Source organism: Leuresthes tenuis, unplaced genomic scaffold (genome assembly GCF_036924035.1).
Source record: "Leuresthes tenuis unplaced genomic scaffold, fLeuTen1.0.hap1 SCAF_17, whole genome shotgun sequence".
In the NCBI taxonomy this organism is placed as follows: Eukaryota; Metazoa; Chordata; class Actinopteri; order Atheriniformes; family Atherinopsidae; genus Leuresthes; species Leuresthes tenuis.
In genome coordinates this window covers 9,475,033-9,491,252 of record NW_027325371.1, presented here as the reverse complement: position 1 = coordinate 9,491,252, position 16,220 = coordinate 9,475,033, and the positions used below count along the sequence as shown (strand labels likewise).

At 38.3% G+C, this 16,220-nt stretch overlaps 1 protein-coding gene across 1 annotated transcript in view; it reads right to left on the bottom strand.

The window, feature by feature from the left end:
- Nucleotides 1-11,926, bottom strand: part of baiap3 (BAI1 associated protein 3) — a 36,748-nt gene extending 24,822 nt beyond the window's left edge. The window contains exons 1-2 of the mRNA XM_072369442.1: nt 11,739-11,926; nt 3,391-3,537 (exon numbers count right to left, since the gene is read on the bottom strand). Coding sequence (XP_072225543.1) covers nt 3,391-3,524 — 134 coding nt within the window. The 5' untranslated portion in view covers nt 3,525-3,537; nt 11,739-11,926. The remainder of the gene's footprint in view (nt 1-3,390; nt 3,538-11,738) is intronic.
- Nucleotides 11,927-16,220: the final 4,294 nt, after the last annotated feature.

Sequence of the window (16,220 nt, the reverse complement as noted above, 5' to 3'; positions counted from 1 at the left end):
ACAATAATTTAGATTAAATTACAAATCCTAGTTGTTTTTGTTGTACAGTCAGTAAATCGCTAATAATTTGAAATCAATCAAGCTAATCGCGGAATGTCTTGTGCATTTCTGGACATTTAAAAGTCAGCTCACACAGAGGTAAAACCATAATTTGCTCCACTGTAGAAAATGGTTCACCTCTAATATGTCAGTCTGCTTGGAGAGCCTCAGCCCTGACAGCTGAGAGTACCACTGGGTCAACAGCTGCAGACGGCGCAACCCAAATCTACCCGACCTCATTTGCAAATTCTCAATTAAAGTTAGAGTGCAGGCAGGTCAACCGCAGTCTGAATGGATAACGAAGATCAACAGCCTAATGACGAGCGCTCAGACTGAGGCTCAGTGGGAAGGCAGCAGCACCAGGGAGCTGGTGAGAGAAAGTTGAGATACTGTCAGTTCAAATCAGTCTTTAATGAGTGCAGATTTGATTTCCATTAAAAACAGAATCCAAAGATAATGACGCTGCAACATATTACACATAAAAATAGATGAATATGCCCTAAAACCCTATATTTTCACTATTCAACAAAGCACTGAGGTATTTTTCAATGTTAAAAATAGACACAGTTGTCATTACAAGTTCACATCGTGACAGCAACCTGTTTAGGTTGCCATAGAAACCACAGGTTCATACTATCACTTTTGGCTTAAGATGAAGCTTTAAACAGGAGTGAAAGAAAATCAGATGGCTCTTTTCACCTGAGCCACTTAATGTGTTGCAATAAGAAAGGCAGTCCCTCCACTAGAAAATAAAAACAACAAAATATCTTACATACACTCTGCATATTTACAGAACATTAATGAAAATTCAACAAGAGAATCAAAGTATAAAATTGGGAATACAAAATCAAGACCAATGAAGGAAAAAAAGCTAAATTAATTGAGGTTGTGTTCTCCCAACCTACAACTACAAAATGCTGCTGCGATAATGGCGACACAATATTAGCATATTATTTTCTGTAAATAGAACGAATATTCAGATGAGACAAGAGACAACACTGATTACTTGAGACTTGCTGGTTTGTGTTTATGGCCTGAGCAGTATTGACCAATCATACTTATATTTGAGCCTTTTAGCAGCTTCTTAAATGTTTCAAAGTTAAAAAACAATGACATTTGGAACATTGGCTGTTGTACCCAAATTCTTGATCATTAAAAAATAGCTAATTTTCATATACTCCAATCAAGACAATACCATTATAAGAGAACAATATGTGTGAAAATGTGATAAGAATCCTACTCCCTCCATTTTCTCCAACACCTATCTTGTCTCCTAACCACATTGTGGGCAGTTAGCTCACCTCTTCTCAGTATTCTTGTTTAATAAATAACTGTGTAATTCATTGAAGCTTGAGTCATTGCTTTTGAACCAGATTTTGTGGGGTAGGTGACACTTGCAAACCCATCCAAACCTTCTACTTGGTTCTGCAGCATGGTCTGAAAACATTTAAAAGCAGCAACAAAACACGATTAGTCCCACAGACGAGATGTTGATTGGCTAATCGATACTCCTGCCTGTGATCACACAGGCAACTAATAGCATTAAAAAAAAAATCTACTTCAAGTTAGGTAAAGGGTGGGTGTGAAAGCTCATTTGGCCCGAGAATGTTGTAGTTGGGGCAACCAAAGTGTAAACAGCATTTTCTTACAGAAACCCACATCTCACATGACGGCTCTGAAACTGACACCAACAACAAGCAAAGAAAATGGATAAGATCAATGGATTGTATTTTATTTTCTCCTTTCACCTGTTGGGAAAACAGTTGAAAGCTTATTCTCTGTTCTGCTGTGTGAGGGCTGATGTCAGCGCTCCCATCAAAAGTAACAACCTAGCCTGATGATAACAGAGTCGTGATAATCAGAAACTGTGGTCCAACACAGCCTGTAGGATACAGTGTAATGCAATTCCTTCATGTTGTTGTCATGGCACGCCTGTTGTCGGGGTGGTAGAGGTATAATGAGCCGGTAAATTTTAGCCCTCAGAGCACTGATGATAAACCCACAACTGCAAGCAATTTAATAAGCCAATTAAAAGCTTTTAATTGGCTTGTTTTAGCAGGTTTGCCCATATCAGAAAAAAAGCTTCTTAAATACACCTCTTTTGGTGTAAAAAGTACTAGTAACAGTGTGGGGCACTACGTACCAGCAAATGACATCAAGGTCCTTTGACATTTATTTTACTAATTTCAGGAAATCTGCTGAATGGACAGAGGGGATTTCTTCAAAAACACATTTTCTTACTCGGTCTTTAGATAATGAAGGTGGAAAGGGCTGTGTACAACATCAATCCAAAACCTCCCAAAGTAGTGAATGGCTTTAGTAGAGCTTGTTAAGTCCAGAGCAAAAGATCCACATCATTTTCATAGTCATTAATCATTCAGAGACCATTTAATCTCTAAGTATGAGGGCAGTATCATCTCTGAAGAAAGCACTCCCATCGTTTCATCACAGGATGAAGGTGACCACTCAGAACAACTTTGCCTACATTTGTAAGCAAATCTTCCCTCTAAGGGAATTATAGTAGACTACATTGTATCAGCCAAAAAAATTCCCCAGCAAACCAGAGACACAAGATCCCCTGGTAGGTATTTAGCTCTTTACTCTTGGGGTGTGCCACAAAAAAGGTAATATTTACATGTGTATGAACATGCAACCATGTAAACCTATATCCATTCAAACGCATGTATATTTACATTTGCATACAAAACACATGCACCAAGCAGCTGGTTTTGAGCAAGAAGATGCTGTATCAATCAAAAGCAGTAGACATTCTGATATCAGACATTCTGATTTTGGGATTATTCTGATATGGGATGTAAAACTGAGACACAACAAAATAGAATTTGTGATTCTCCTAAAAGCCTGCCTGTGCATATAATGATGTGGTTGATGTGTCCTTTGGGGGAAAGGCAGCTGCTGAATGGTCTTCTCACAGCAAGCCACAACCCTGACATAAATGTCAGGCATTTAAAACAACGTGCTGGCAACAAATTATGACCTGTGGCTTCAGCCGCGTAGCCATTGGGAAACAAATGAGTATCTGACATGAATTATTGCTGCAGAGACATTGCTATGTCTAAATAAATTTACCAAAACAGCAGCAACCAAGTGAATTATAACCATACCAAGAATCCATCCATCCAGTCCATCTATCTCTAAAAAGCCTGCTCACCAAATAGAAAATGTGACCATAAGTAAAATTACTTATGGTGTGTAAACTGGATGAGAACTACAGTAAGTATCAATAAAATTCCACAAATGATACATCCAGGAAAAACTGTCTTCACCTTTGTCATTCCACAGTAAATAAAGCCACGTTTCAGTGTAAAAGTGTTGACACCAGCGACTCACCTGCGAGGCAGGGGCTCAGGACAGTGTGTGAGGGGGCTGCTGGCAGTGGGAGGTGGTTCCCTCCTGCTTCTCAGTGACTGGCTTCGCTGCACCTGCCGCAGCACACTACTCTTCAGGTCCAGCAGCGTTGTCATGATGTTTTTTTCACTGGCACATGGTGTAAAGATACAGAGCAAACACAAAGATATTTTCACATCACTTCAACTGCAAATCAGCTTCATAATCGCTCTCCTGCAGTTTTTGTGTAATTGCAGTGTCTTCAATTTTTTTCTGGATCTTACTGGTGTTGCAATTTATCTCCCACCACTTAGTCTGGTCGAACAACCCCCAGTTTTGGGGCAGCGTTTTGTATAAAATATGCAAATCAAGAAAACTTTGCAACACAAGTTGCAATACAGCAATCTAATAACTGCTGTTATTATTAAAATACATTTATAAATGAAAACAGTGGAAAGTAAAAGAATAAAATAACTATCTTTGTAAAATACCTGGTTGTTGTCTGCATGCCAACGCTAAAACATACAAGGACATGACAGTGTATGGAGGATATATTAGCCAAAATCATTGATATTGAACAATATCAAAAAGATAAACGGCTCGATAAATAAATCAATTTGTCAATAAATATAAGTTCTTATTCATTATCAAAAAAACAATTATGAATTGATTTTTAGTCATTTTACATTCATAGATGTGAGTAATTATCCCCTCATTTTCCCTTTGCATATTCTCCCCCTATTTATCTCCAAAAGTGCAAGTATTTCTGTTCCATTAATCCATTTTTACATTTCTGTTCGCATTTCTGCTTCATTATGCAAATGAGGGGGGCTCTCTTTCAGAGCTGTCATGTCAAGCGTGTTTCACAACATAATCCACCTAATATGGATTTAAAATAATATGCTTTAAACCTGTTTGAGGTAAGTTAATATTAAATTTATGCTAGATAAATATTACTATCTTCATCTACAAAACACAAAGTTTACAGTAGGAAAACATACATAATTATTTCAGCCACCACAAGAGTGATGATGCATGTAAGAATACGCCCTTCACAGAGACACAGACAGACACTGCTAAACAGCAATCTAATGGATGGAGGAAAACAAACAAAATAAAAGCGACACTGTCTATGTTAGTAAAAATGTTTGACACATCCTTGGTCTTCACTTGGTCTTCATAAAGTAGTTACCTACAGATGAAACTGGCAGGGCTGCACAGTATATATATTGCTGTTGGTACTATGAGGAAGACAGGGAGAAGAGGAGGATCCTGGGCTGGACCAAACATTAGACCTTTTCAAATATCGCTTTCAAGCGAGGACTCATGCACCTTTGTTGCATATCGGTGTCATGTGTGAAAGTAAAGAGGTGGCACTGGGGGGTCAAAGTTGATCTGCCATTGATTCCCCTCTCAGCCAGCGAGGGAGGTAGTAACAAGGGGGGAAACAGGCAATCTGTAGGGGAAGCCAGCAACAAAACGCTCTAACCAACGGTGCTGCTGCTACTCATCTGACTCTGTGATGCCAGCTTGATGTGTATAAGCATACACTGACATAAAGCTGAGCCTCTTATGTTTGTCATGTGTAAATTACCAAAACGAAATCTTTTTCTTTTCACTGATTAGTCACAGCTGATTTGTTAGAGGGGCTAGTGATTTCTTGATCCCTGTTCACGATTTCTGCCTATGAAAGGGTCCTATGGGCATCTAGGCAGATACAATCCACAAGTATATTACAATATGTGAGGAACATTCTAGCCCTAACTGTGATTGTTTTCTAGCCCTAACCAATTGACATTCATGTCTAAACCCAACCAGGAAGTGACAGAAGGGTTATAGTGAAGTATTGTCTTGTTACTGACTGATTGTAACTCAGAGGTGAAAATAACATTCGTTGGTCTCGATCACAGGAGACAAATGGTTCAAAAAGCAAGTTGTCAATCACACTTGTTGTAGACCTGATTTAAAGAGTAATGCACACTTTCTTTTATAAATTCAACACATTCTGTTTTTATGTAACAAATGTAGAAATGTTATGAAAGCATTTGCAGGGAAAATTATTCTTGGGTTATTGTGACGGAAAAATATGAAGAAGAAAAGAGAAATAAAAAAACTGAGCCCACCTGGCGACCTTAGAGAAATTGGCACCGTGTTGCTAAGCAATTCTCTGAGACTGAGTAGGTCGTTTTCAGAATCGCTTGCCATAAAGCGAATTCTCATTTTGGCTTCATGGAGTCCTCAAAGTAAAACTGAATCATGTAACCTCATAACATTGTTGTGCACTGTCACTGCTCTCCACAGAGGAAGAATCAAAGAATGAATGAAAGAGATAAACTGTTCTGTACAGAGACATTAAATCAGACTTTACATACATCAAGGTAAAGAAAGAAGGGAAAGAAAATGCATGGGAAGTAATCACGAAAATTTCTTTGTACAAGTAAGTAAGTGGGGTCCTCACAGTCTTCAGCCACAGGCGAGTCTGAAGCCTGAGCAAAGCTGTACGACTAATATAACATAACTGAAATGGATATTCTTTCTAAGTGCAATGCCCTTTATGACTTTTTTTTTGTTAAATGTCAGACAAGGACCTTCATTATGTTTATGCAGTATTCACCTTTTATTAGGAGTTAATCCTTTTAATCCCGAGAGAAGGTTGGCTGTCTGCAAATACCAGCAATTCAATATTAAAGCCACACAGCCTGCACTGGGGTGAAAATAGTGTTATTTCTCAAATTAAACATCACATCCAACCACTGCAGCAGCAAGACTGTTCAAAATGTCGTTTAAGTTTAATTTTGTATTTCAAGTAAAAGCTTTACAACGATCTGATTGCAGCGGTTTAATCACATAAATGTCAGCCGCTCATGCAGAAAAACACTTGAAATATACCAAGCAAACGAGGGTGAGGAAGTCAAAGCAAGTCTCCTTAACGACATTTCTGTCCTTGCATGTTTATTTCTTACTCCCTTTCATACTGCAGTGTGAAGCTGATATGGTGAACTGTGATACTGCTCCACCTGGATGACAGTGTTTCTGTTGTGAAACTCGAATAGTCGGTGTGCCATGAGCAGCAGTAAAAGATGAGGAGACAGGACACTGAAAAGGAAATGACAAAGACACAACAGAAACAGGGTTTGATTGATGAATAAGTTGTTTCAGGAGATTGACATACTCAGACAGTCAAATACTCTTTTCAACAGATGACAGCCAATGTCTGCACATTTATATGAAAAAAGACGCAATGGACCATGGGCAGGGGCTTGTTCTGACTTTTCCACCAGCAGAAGACACAATAGTCACTGTTATTAACAAACTGTAATAGAGGACAATTAGCTTGGCGTGCTTGTGGAAGAGCGTCTGTGTTGATGCGGTTCGTTTTACAGGCAGCGTTGATTAATTTTTTTCTCTCTTGTTTTTGGATGGCCCTATTGAAGGTTGCCTGTTTTGAATTACAGTGCTTACACCAAATGGATCCAGCAAATGTAGCATATTGGCCTGTGTGAGCGTAATCATTCAGTGCTTTCAGCCAACTGCACAGAGAGTGGAATGCACTCAGCTTTCCAGTTTAAAGTATGCCAGAAATTCATGGAACAAGTTGCATCACTGGCTGAGCCAAAGAACAGTCTGCTATCAATCTAGGAGGATCGGGATTGGAATATTTACTTTGTTAGATTCGTGTGTGTAAACACTCTCTCGATTCTTAATTTCTGATGTACCACAAAGAGAAATTCCGGGAATCTCTCAGATTTCTTCTCCGTATTATAAAACAAGTTGGGGTAAACTGCTAAAGGTCTCATTCCTCCCTCTCAGAGCTAACATTGTGGCATATTCAGAAGGGTATTTTGAACCGATGTCATGTTTAAGTAGAATGAAAAGTGACTTTTCTGTATGGTCTCGCAGCCCCTTCTTCGGTTTTCTAACACCAAATATATAAAGTTTGCTGTCACAAGAAAAGCATAAATTTGGACTTTTTGGACAAACTAAGCCAAGCTTTTGCTAGGCCCTTAATAGGGGCCTGAGATTACGCCTTCTCTGATACAATCACAATGTGGTTATGGTAATTTCTGCATTTTGTAACAATTAAGCTCAATCAGAAGCAAGGCAAGTGCTTTGAGGGAAAAGGGTTACCCCTTTGATTTGTTTGTATAATTTCAACAAAGAAAAAAAATATTTTAAGATAAAAATCACCAAAGCCAGCATTGAGAAAACACAAGGATTAATCAGCTTCTAAAGGTGATTTGAATCGGAGTTTACAGGGTTTTTCTTTCTGATTTTCTAAGCTTCTGTTTAGCCCTTCTAACATTTTAGGTGTTGTGGTGCAACTTTGCTCTTCACAAAATGAATTCAATTCTTTTTCAGCTCATTATTTGTCTCCAATTTAAGTAACCACCAAAACCGCCAAAAGTTACGTAATTCCAGTATCCAGGGAAGACTTTTTTTTTCATGAAAGCAGAGCAGTTGTTAAATACACAGCTAGATGACAAGGTTGGCTAGTCCAAAGCAAATGCAATAAAATAGGCCTTTTTTAACATTATAGTGTTAGGGGTCGACTTTCGCTTGTGTTAAATATGTTTCTGTGTCACAGAGCTGATTTTATACCAACCGTAATAAAGCCTGAACTGAAAAGAAAAAGCTTAACCATCCAGTACAACGTAGTTCTCAGTCTTTTGACGTGTTTTTAGAAACTATTGTGTAACATGAATAACATATCTACCTGCAAACCTCTGAGATCCTCCTATTCAGACTTTAATCAAAACATTAAAATCTTTAGAAGTCTGCACTCGTAAAGCATTCAATTCACCCACAGGATTGTGCACTTCCAGCTTCAAGCTGTGCTGTGACTGTATTTATGTTGGTTTTCTCACTGTACAACTGTACAATGTTGCATGCTCCATCAATATATTTCAAAAGAGCAATATGCTATTTGTGACACTTTTACCACGCCATGCATCTGGACTATCTGTGGCGTGTTTGCTCACAGTGGTGAACAGAGTAAAATCTGCCCAAACTTCAACAATGGCATCTCAGGCCAAATAATACCTGTTAAGGCATACCTAGCCTGCATGCAAGCATAAGCGTGGACCGTGACAGCTAACAGGCAGCACCAAGCAGCTGTCTCCCAGGTGAACTCATTTCAATTACAGGGGTGGTTTTCTCCTGGCGGGATTTCACACTGTCTCAGCCGTCAACTCATAGTGACAAAACGGGGCGACGCGCCACCAGCGATGGGGCACCGGCTGCCAAGGAAACACTGTCAAAGCTAAGTAAATGCTTTTCTCGCTACATTGGTGCCAAAGTCATACCAGAGACACTTGCTTACCAGTGTCCCTCCTGTAAGAGCCAATGAGCCCTGAAGCCAAAGTCGACTTGCTGATAGGGATGGAGTGTCTCTATGGTAACAGTTGAGGGAAAGGAGCTGGTAAATACAGGTAAAGGGAATCCTATAATGGCTGAAAAAAAAACAGCCCTGGATTCCATAATTTCTCTATACACATCTGTACACACATCTGTTGATAGCTTTAACAGTCAAAATAGGCTCGTGTTACAATCAGGATAGAAGCAAAAAAGATAACACAATGTGTAAAGTGCATCGAAAATGCACCCTCATCTGCATGCTTTCTCAATCTGACTGTGTCAATCAGAGTAAAATCATGGTGTCAATCAGTCCTGAGAGCACGTCAGTGTGGCTCGTGAGCTTTTACATTTGAACTAGTCACGGTTGATAATCCCATCTGATGTTTTCGATACATGCAAAAATCTAAAGAGGACAAGATTATAAAAGTCAACATGGTAACAAGGTTTATGATTTGCTCCAGGCTCATTGATCAATTACTGCTTCAAACAGACACATGTACATGTTTGTTTTGATGTTTCATAATTAACATAATTAAGTTGCATTTATTACATTGCTGCTCAGTCTACTAAATATAAGGGAAACATTAACTATCTCCTTTCATGAGGGCACTAGCAGTTTATGTAAATGAATAAAAAAGACTTGCACTTCTGACCTCCATATTCCTTAAGATTTCATTTTAGCTCACCGGCCAGAGGGGATACACATTCAAATCATAACATATGAAGTTGATTATTCTGTAGTGTTGCTGATGTTTCCTGATGAGCTTAAAGACAGACAAAAGAGCCTTATCATTGACCATTAGCGTTATTACGCAGCATACCCTTAGGGACACAAAGGCTAAATGGATCAAACTGCCAGGTCTGTGTAGTGTCAAACCTTTAATAAGCTTTCCAGGGGGATGGATGCGAAAAAGTGTAGATATGACAGTGATCTAAACTGCATGTACCTGTGGATAACACATAATCTATTATTGAGTTGAAAAAAGGCAGTACATGTCTATTCCCAGCAGCTCACATAGCCTGTGCTGTTCAGACACATGACAGGCACTTTGGCTTGAGAATTGATTGCCAGAGAATATCCCAAGAATCAACCGTTGTGAGCTTTTGTAAAGAGTGTCTGCAGCACAGCCAAGCAGCACAAATCACTGACAGCCTCACACAAAATGTAAAACTTGTACAATGGCACAGATTCTTGCTTATTATACCACAAATAATACATCCTTTGTCACCCTGATAACACTCCAGCAGTAACACTCCTGTCAAAAAATAGCAGCGATTGAGTCTTTCTGCAGAGGCAATAATACAACCTCCACAGTTTACACAAAAACATCAATCTCCATCTACAAGACACTGTGCTACAATACGATGCTCCGAAGTCATACAACTGTTCAGGCTATAATTAATGCGGTACCGATGAACACAACAACTGATTTGTAATTTATTACAACAACCTTTCAGTCATGCCTTGTTGCATGTAGGGAAGCTGTGTTTTAAGAGACAGGTTTTTGAGTAACGGTCATAATTCTATTAAAAAATAAGAGGTTATGATTGATTAATGACTAAGCTATGACCCGCACAAGGCTGCTTCTTAAGACAATAGGCAGAAAGTTGCACAGACAAAGAAATTATAAGCTAAAGATTATTTCTGCAAGATACAAACCTTCATAATGATTATGTTCTGCCTGATGCAGAGCTTATCTTCGATTAGCCTGTGGTTCCATTTGGTTGATAAACAGTGGAAAATAATGCTTTATTACCCATTTAATCAGGTGACCGTGTAATTATTGTCAATATAGACAGCACAGGTAAATTAAAAGTGCTGAATTGCTGTGGCTGTCACTAAGGGACAGAACAGTTTGAGCTGTTTGGTTGCGTGTGCATGCATAGTGTGTGTGTGTGTGTGTGGTGTGTGCGTGTGTGTGTGTGTGTGTGGTGTGGTGTGCGTGTGTGTGTGTGTGTGTGTGTGTGTGAGTGTGTGCGTGTGAAAGAGAAATAGAGATCGGCTCCACCGGCTTCTCTAGAGCACAAGATTGATCCAAACCCAGTGTGAAGCTCTGGAAGAATTGTAAGGCAGCTAGTGAAGTGATAAAATCGTGTCAAGTTCAAGACATCTGAAATTAACAAAGCTCTGTTTTCCTTTAGCACTAACCTACACAACTTGAGGACCAGAGCTTACAGCACTGTTCTAAAATGAACAAATGTTTTGTGTGGACGTAAGATGTCTATAACCAGGACCAAGAGTTGAATAATATCTTCAACGAAATGCATAATCTTTAATTGATGCAATGCTGCTTTGCTGCCTCTGTATGTGTGTGAGCAAGTGTGCGTGTGTTTTGATTCTTATTGGGTGTCGAGGTCTCTAAAAATTGAGTGGCAGCTTCTTAATCCGCAAAATATTGACAAAATATCATGCACAAATCAGGGTAAAACAACTGAACAAGAGCCTCATGTGAGCACAGCCTTATCTCCCTGTCAGGATTTTGGTAAAGCCAACACATTATACTGGAATGTGCTTTTGTACGTGAATGTGTGTCAGTGTTGTCTGCCTGGTCTCACAATGAGACAACTTGACCTACTGATCGGGCTTCGTATCAGCGGGAAAATCTGTGCAAAATCTTTGGTAAATGTGGAACAGAAGGGAAACTTCTGGTCACACTACAGACATTTAGTGCAACATTTATTATATTTAATGTATCTGTAAGTGTAGCAGTGCTGATTCCTGGGTTATAAACCCTCATAAACTCCATCATTTATTGACAACACACCCCTTCATACTTTCATACAGACTACCAGGGCGCCAGCAGAACTTTATTATCCACATAAAAATAATTTCATACAATTTCTAACTGCAGGGAATTCAGATCAACAGGTGCCAATTTAACATCCTCCCTCACAAACGAAAGCGTGAATCTGTACAGCTGGTACCCTTTTTTTTTTCAAGAAATAGTCTAAAGGGATTTTTTCCTATGTTGTTAAATTATAAAAATCCATCTTACCTGCGTCTCTTGACAGTTTTCCACTGTGAAATGTTATTGCTGCTGCGTGTGTCAGAGTTCGTGGGAATAAAATCTCTGATCACTGCAGCAGGACGTCGCTTCTTGCTGTGAACGTGTCGCAGTTAACTTATGAGAAAACGACGTTTGGATCTTTTTCTTGAGATAGACGACAGACAAAAGCTCATATTAGCCCCTCGAAATGCTTTACTGGGCTCACGCTCCCTGATGTCCACCCAAATATGGCCATAGGAAGTGCTGAGATGCTTCACGACCCTTGACTACGGTGGGAGATATTGCAATTATGACATGGTCCCTACAAAAAATGTGAAAACTAGTATTACTTTTTAATAAAACCTTTGTTATTAAATGAAAGAGCAGAGCTGTTTTGGCAAGTCAGAGTCAAAGTCATTGTTTAAAATGTATGTGATCTATGTACACTCTTGTTTGAAATAGAATTTTTTTTTCTAAGCTAGTGATTTAACTTGTGTTTTTGTAAGATTGTAAGAATATCCCAAAAAATCTCCAAATGTTGCGGCTTTAGGGCACAGAATTTGAATTCGGTTCACAAGTTCATCAATACTTATTAAAGCAGGTGGCCATACAAGAAAGGGTGAGGGTAATATTAGCTCTTTATGCTTTTTTTTCATTAAGTCTTGATATTCAAATATTCATTTCACTCAGGTTTAAAATATTAGGATAAAATAAATAAATCATACTTTTAACCATTAAAGATCCATTTTAGTTTTTCTTGTTGTAAATGAGCCTTTCACCAGAGTTCTACAGCGGTAAATTTATTTCTTCTCCCACAAGCGCCCAACTGAGCTGATTATTTATAACCCAAACCACCAAATGAATTATAAAGCTGGACTTAACGGAGTGTACATGAAGGCATCATTTGACTGTTGCTGAGGGATGTCGCGCAGTAAAAAAAAATCATCTCCGCTGCACAGGGGAGAAAGTTCAGCTGTCAATCAAAGTGGGATTCGTGTGTTTTTCTGTATTTCACCTGTATTGGCTCATGCAGTTTTTGACGATGTCATTACACCTGAACAGGATTTAATGTGGGCTAATTATGACCGCTGAGGACTGGAGGCAGGAGACCAATGAGTCATCACAGGCCTCTCATTAAGGTCTACTGGTACATCACTTGGGGAAACGCAAACAAAGAAACCATCTCTCATATTTTTCTTACGATGTTGCACATAAAGATAACTCTTATTCAAATGATTTATAAACAGCGAGTGAGCAATGAAAGGAAAGAGTCAGACATAAGTTTGGCCAGTGACTCGTGGACTGTTCGGACAAGCGATGGTAAATTCAAACTTTAAGTGATGGCTTGAAATTCAACCACATACACTCATACATGTTATGTTACCAGAGTTCAGAGAGGATTTAAAATGGGATTAGTTTTGAATAACACAAAGAAATAACCTGTTTTTTCCTTCTTTGTGTTTCTTATGGGAGATTTACTACTGTCACTTGGTTTGACTGTATGTTCCCCATTTAGTTTTCATTAAATTATAAACAAATACAGCATTACACAAGGGATTAAGTCCCTATGTTAGAGGAAACATTTTCTCATCCTTTTGTTTGCTCATTATAACACGTAAATGGAAGCCTGTGTTCACAAATGCTTTAAATAGCCACATAAATATCAATTATATGCTTGCTGGGGAGAGGTGCCTTTCTGTAAATGTAGAAATGATTTCACACATTGCCATTATAACAGAAGGTGCAGGCAGGCACCATCTCGTAGCGTAGGACTGGCAATTTACAAATGGAGCTATTCATCAGAATTCACAAAAGCTCTCTTATTAGCCTTATTAGAGTTCACCTGAATTAATCCATGTCAAGAAGATTCCCATAACTCATTCTTAGGTATCCATTGTGTTGTAGGTAGTGGTGCCTAGTTTCTTTCATTTCTGGGCTTTTTGTTGTTGTTGTTTGTTTTGTTAAGCAGCTTGTCCAGCAAATTATAGTTGCATTGATTTATGAACAGTTCTATAGTGAGAATGTTGTCGTAATTAGTTGATGAATAAAGGGGTCAATGTCTTTGCCAGCTTAGGAAAATGGAAACTTATTTTTAGCAGTTTGTTCAATGCAATGCACATGATAAGATGAGATTTAGAAGTAGATACATTCTACCTCGACTGAACAATATGTGGATATACTCTGTGTACGCAATCAATTTCCAGCAGTGAACACAGGCATTCAGAAATATATTAGCTGTGATTCAGTATTCAAAATGAATCCCACATTGTCAGTTTTTCTGCACAAAGCCATTGCTAATTAATACTTGATTCTTGATAGGATTGTATTTGGATAATTGGTTAAGGATCTGAATTTGTTGCTTTTGATAAGTATTTTTTAATCCTTCTCTCACAAATGCATGTAAAGAGAGCTAATTTTCTATCGTGATTGATTGTAAGTATCTGTGAGGATGTGATTAATACTACAAAAACAAGCTGACAAGGACTCTAAATCAGGGATATGGATTTACATCAAAGGCTTTATTAAAAATACTAAAGAGGAAAAAAAAGAAGATTGACTTCTCAGTGGTTTTGATATCATTTTAAAATCTTGAGCAGGATCAAGCAGAAGGTTTTTCCTGTGGTGAGTGATAAGACACATGTGACCATTGGCCTTGTTTCCATGGACACGTCATTAGAGAACTTCCCCAGCTGGTTACAACTGCTTGAAGTGTTGATGGCAAATAGCAAGTGAAGGATTTGGTCATAACCGTGACAAAACAACGACAACTTTTTGAGTCCAACACTCAAAGAGATTGAGGTCCTGCAGATATGATATAACAGGACAGCTACAGCGAAGGCTATATTGGATAGAGATTTTCTCATAGATGAATGCTTCATTTGTATTTTTTAAAAACTTACTCCATTTTATATTTGATCAAACTTTGATGGATTTCAGTCATATAATTATCTTATAAGTAGATGTGGCCGACCAAGGGTTTGGATTACTTTCAAACGCAGTGTTAAAGATCATTCCGGTTACACTACTGTTGAGCTCAGAGCAACACAATCTGCTGATCTAATCAGTAACGTTAAAGCGACACAAGACATCAGCTTGTTTCCAGTAGATAATTCACCCCTCCAGAATTGGTTTATTTCATTCTAATGACTCAGTGGAAACAGTTAAATTCAGAATTATAAGCTCTGGTATCCTGTTTTTTCATCATCTGTAATTTTTTTTGCTAACGTGCAACAGAACAAAAAACACATACAAGTGCATAGACAAAGGAGAAAATTACTCTCAGCTCTGCACTGTGATAAAACTGCTAACCCAATAACTTAAACTAAATGTTCCTGACTGACTGAACCACAGATGAAGTAAAGTTCAATTTGGTCCTGTGGAAGACAGGACTTACCAAATAAATGAACCTCTTTTTTTATTGATCTACAGGCCTGTCAGGCCTACATTAGCATGGCCATAACTTAGTCTCTCTCACACACACACGCACACACACACACACACACGCACACACACGCACACACACGCACACACACGCACACATACACACACAGTACCTTCTAGTATTTGTAATGAGAAAACATGAATAATCAGATTAACTTATGTCACGTATTTGCAGATATGGGAACAACCTCTCCTTCACTCTGTTTCCTTTCTTGTGCCTATTGTGCCTCCTTCAGGTAAAGAAAAGAATTAAAAGAGCAATCACTTACTTTCATCAGTCATTTTCTGGGTTATGAACAATTTTATTGTCATGTAATTTATAGTTTTTATTTGATTAAAACTGTGATGAGCTGTAAGCCTTTTGTAAATTATTATATCATCTCATTCACAGTATTAGTTGATTTAACAGAACAAAGATGATGATGTTCTTTCCAGAACAGTAACTTATTTGTGGGGAATTAGCAGAATCCAGTACAAGTTGAAATGAGTGTTTAATAGTTAATCTTCAGTCAAAACATAGCACACATTCCACAAAACCAACCTTACAAGAAACTAAATCCTATTGTAATGTTAATCAATTGTAGGGTTGATAAAAAGCAAAAGAAAACAGGTCTGCTTGAATTCTGAAACATTTTGGTACCTTTTTCATGGCTGACATTTCCACCTGTCATGACAGGAAAATGCAGTTGTCAGTAATTAAATTTATCATGGCATTAGGCCAATAAGCCAAGAAAGAAAATCAGCATGTTCATTAGAAAAACCTGTAAACAAATTGCAACCAATGAGTAACTTACTTCAAGGCCATCATCTTTGCTGTGTCTGTCTGCAAAGAACATAGTACACAGTTACATTCAGTGATGAATGTGTGCAATCGTTATTTACAATGTCATTGTCCACATGAATAGGGTTTTCCAAATTTCAATTAAAGTCGCTCTTGCAAATTGAACCTGTCTTTGTTGGAAATTGGAATAAAAATAGCTGTTTAAGACGAATTAAAAGTAAAAGACGAAAATCAAGTTTTGCAGTCCGACTGTTGCCTTTACACTTGTC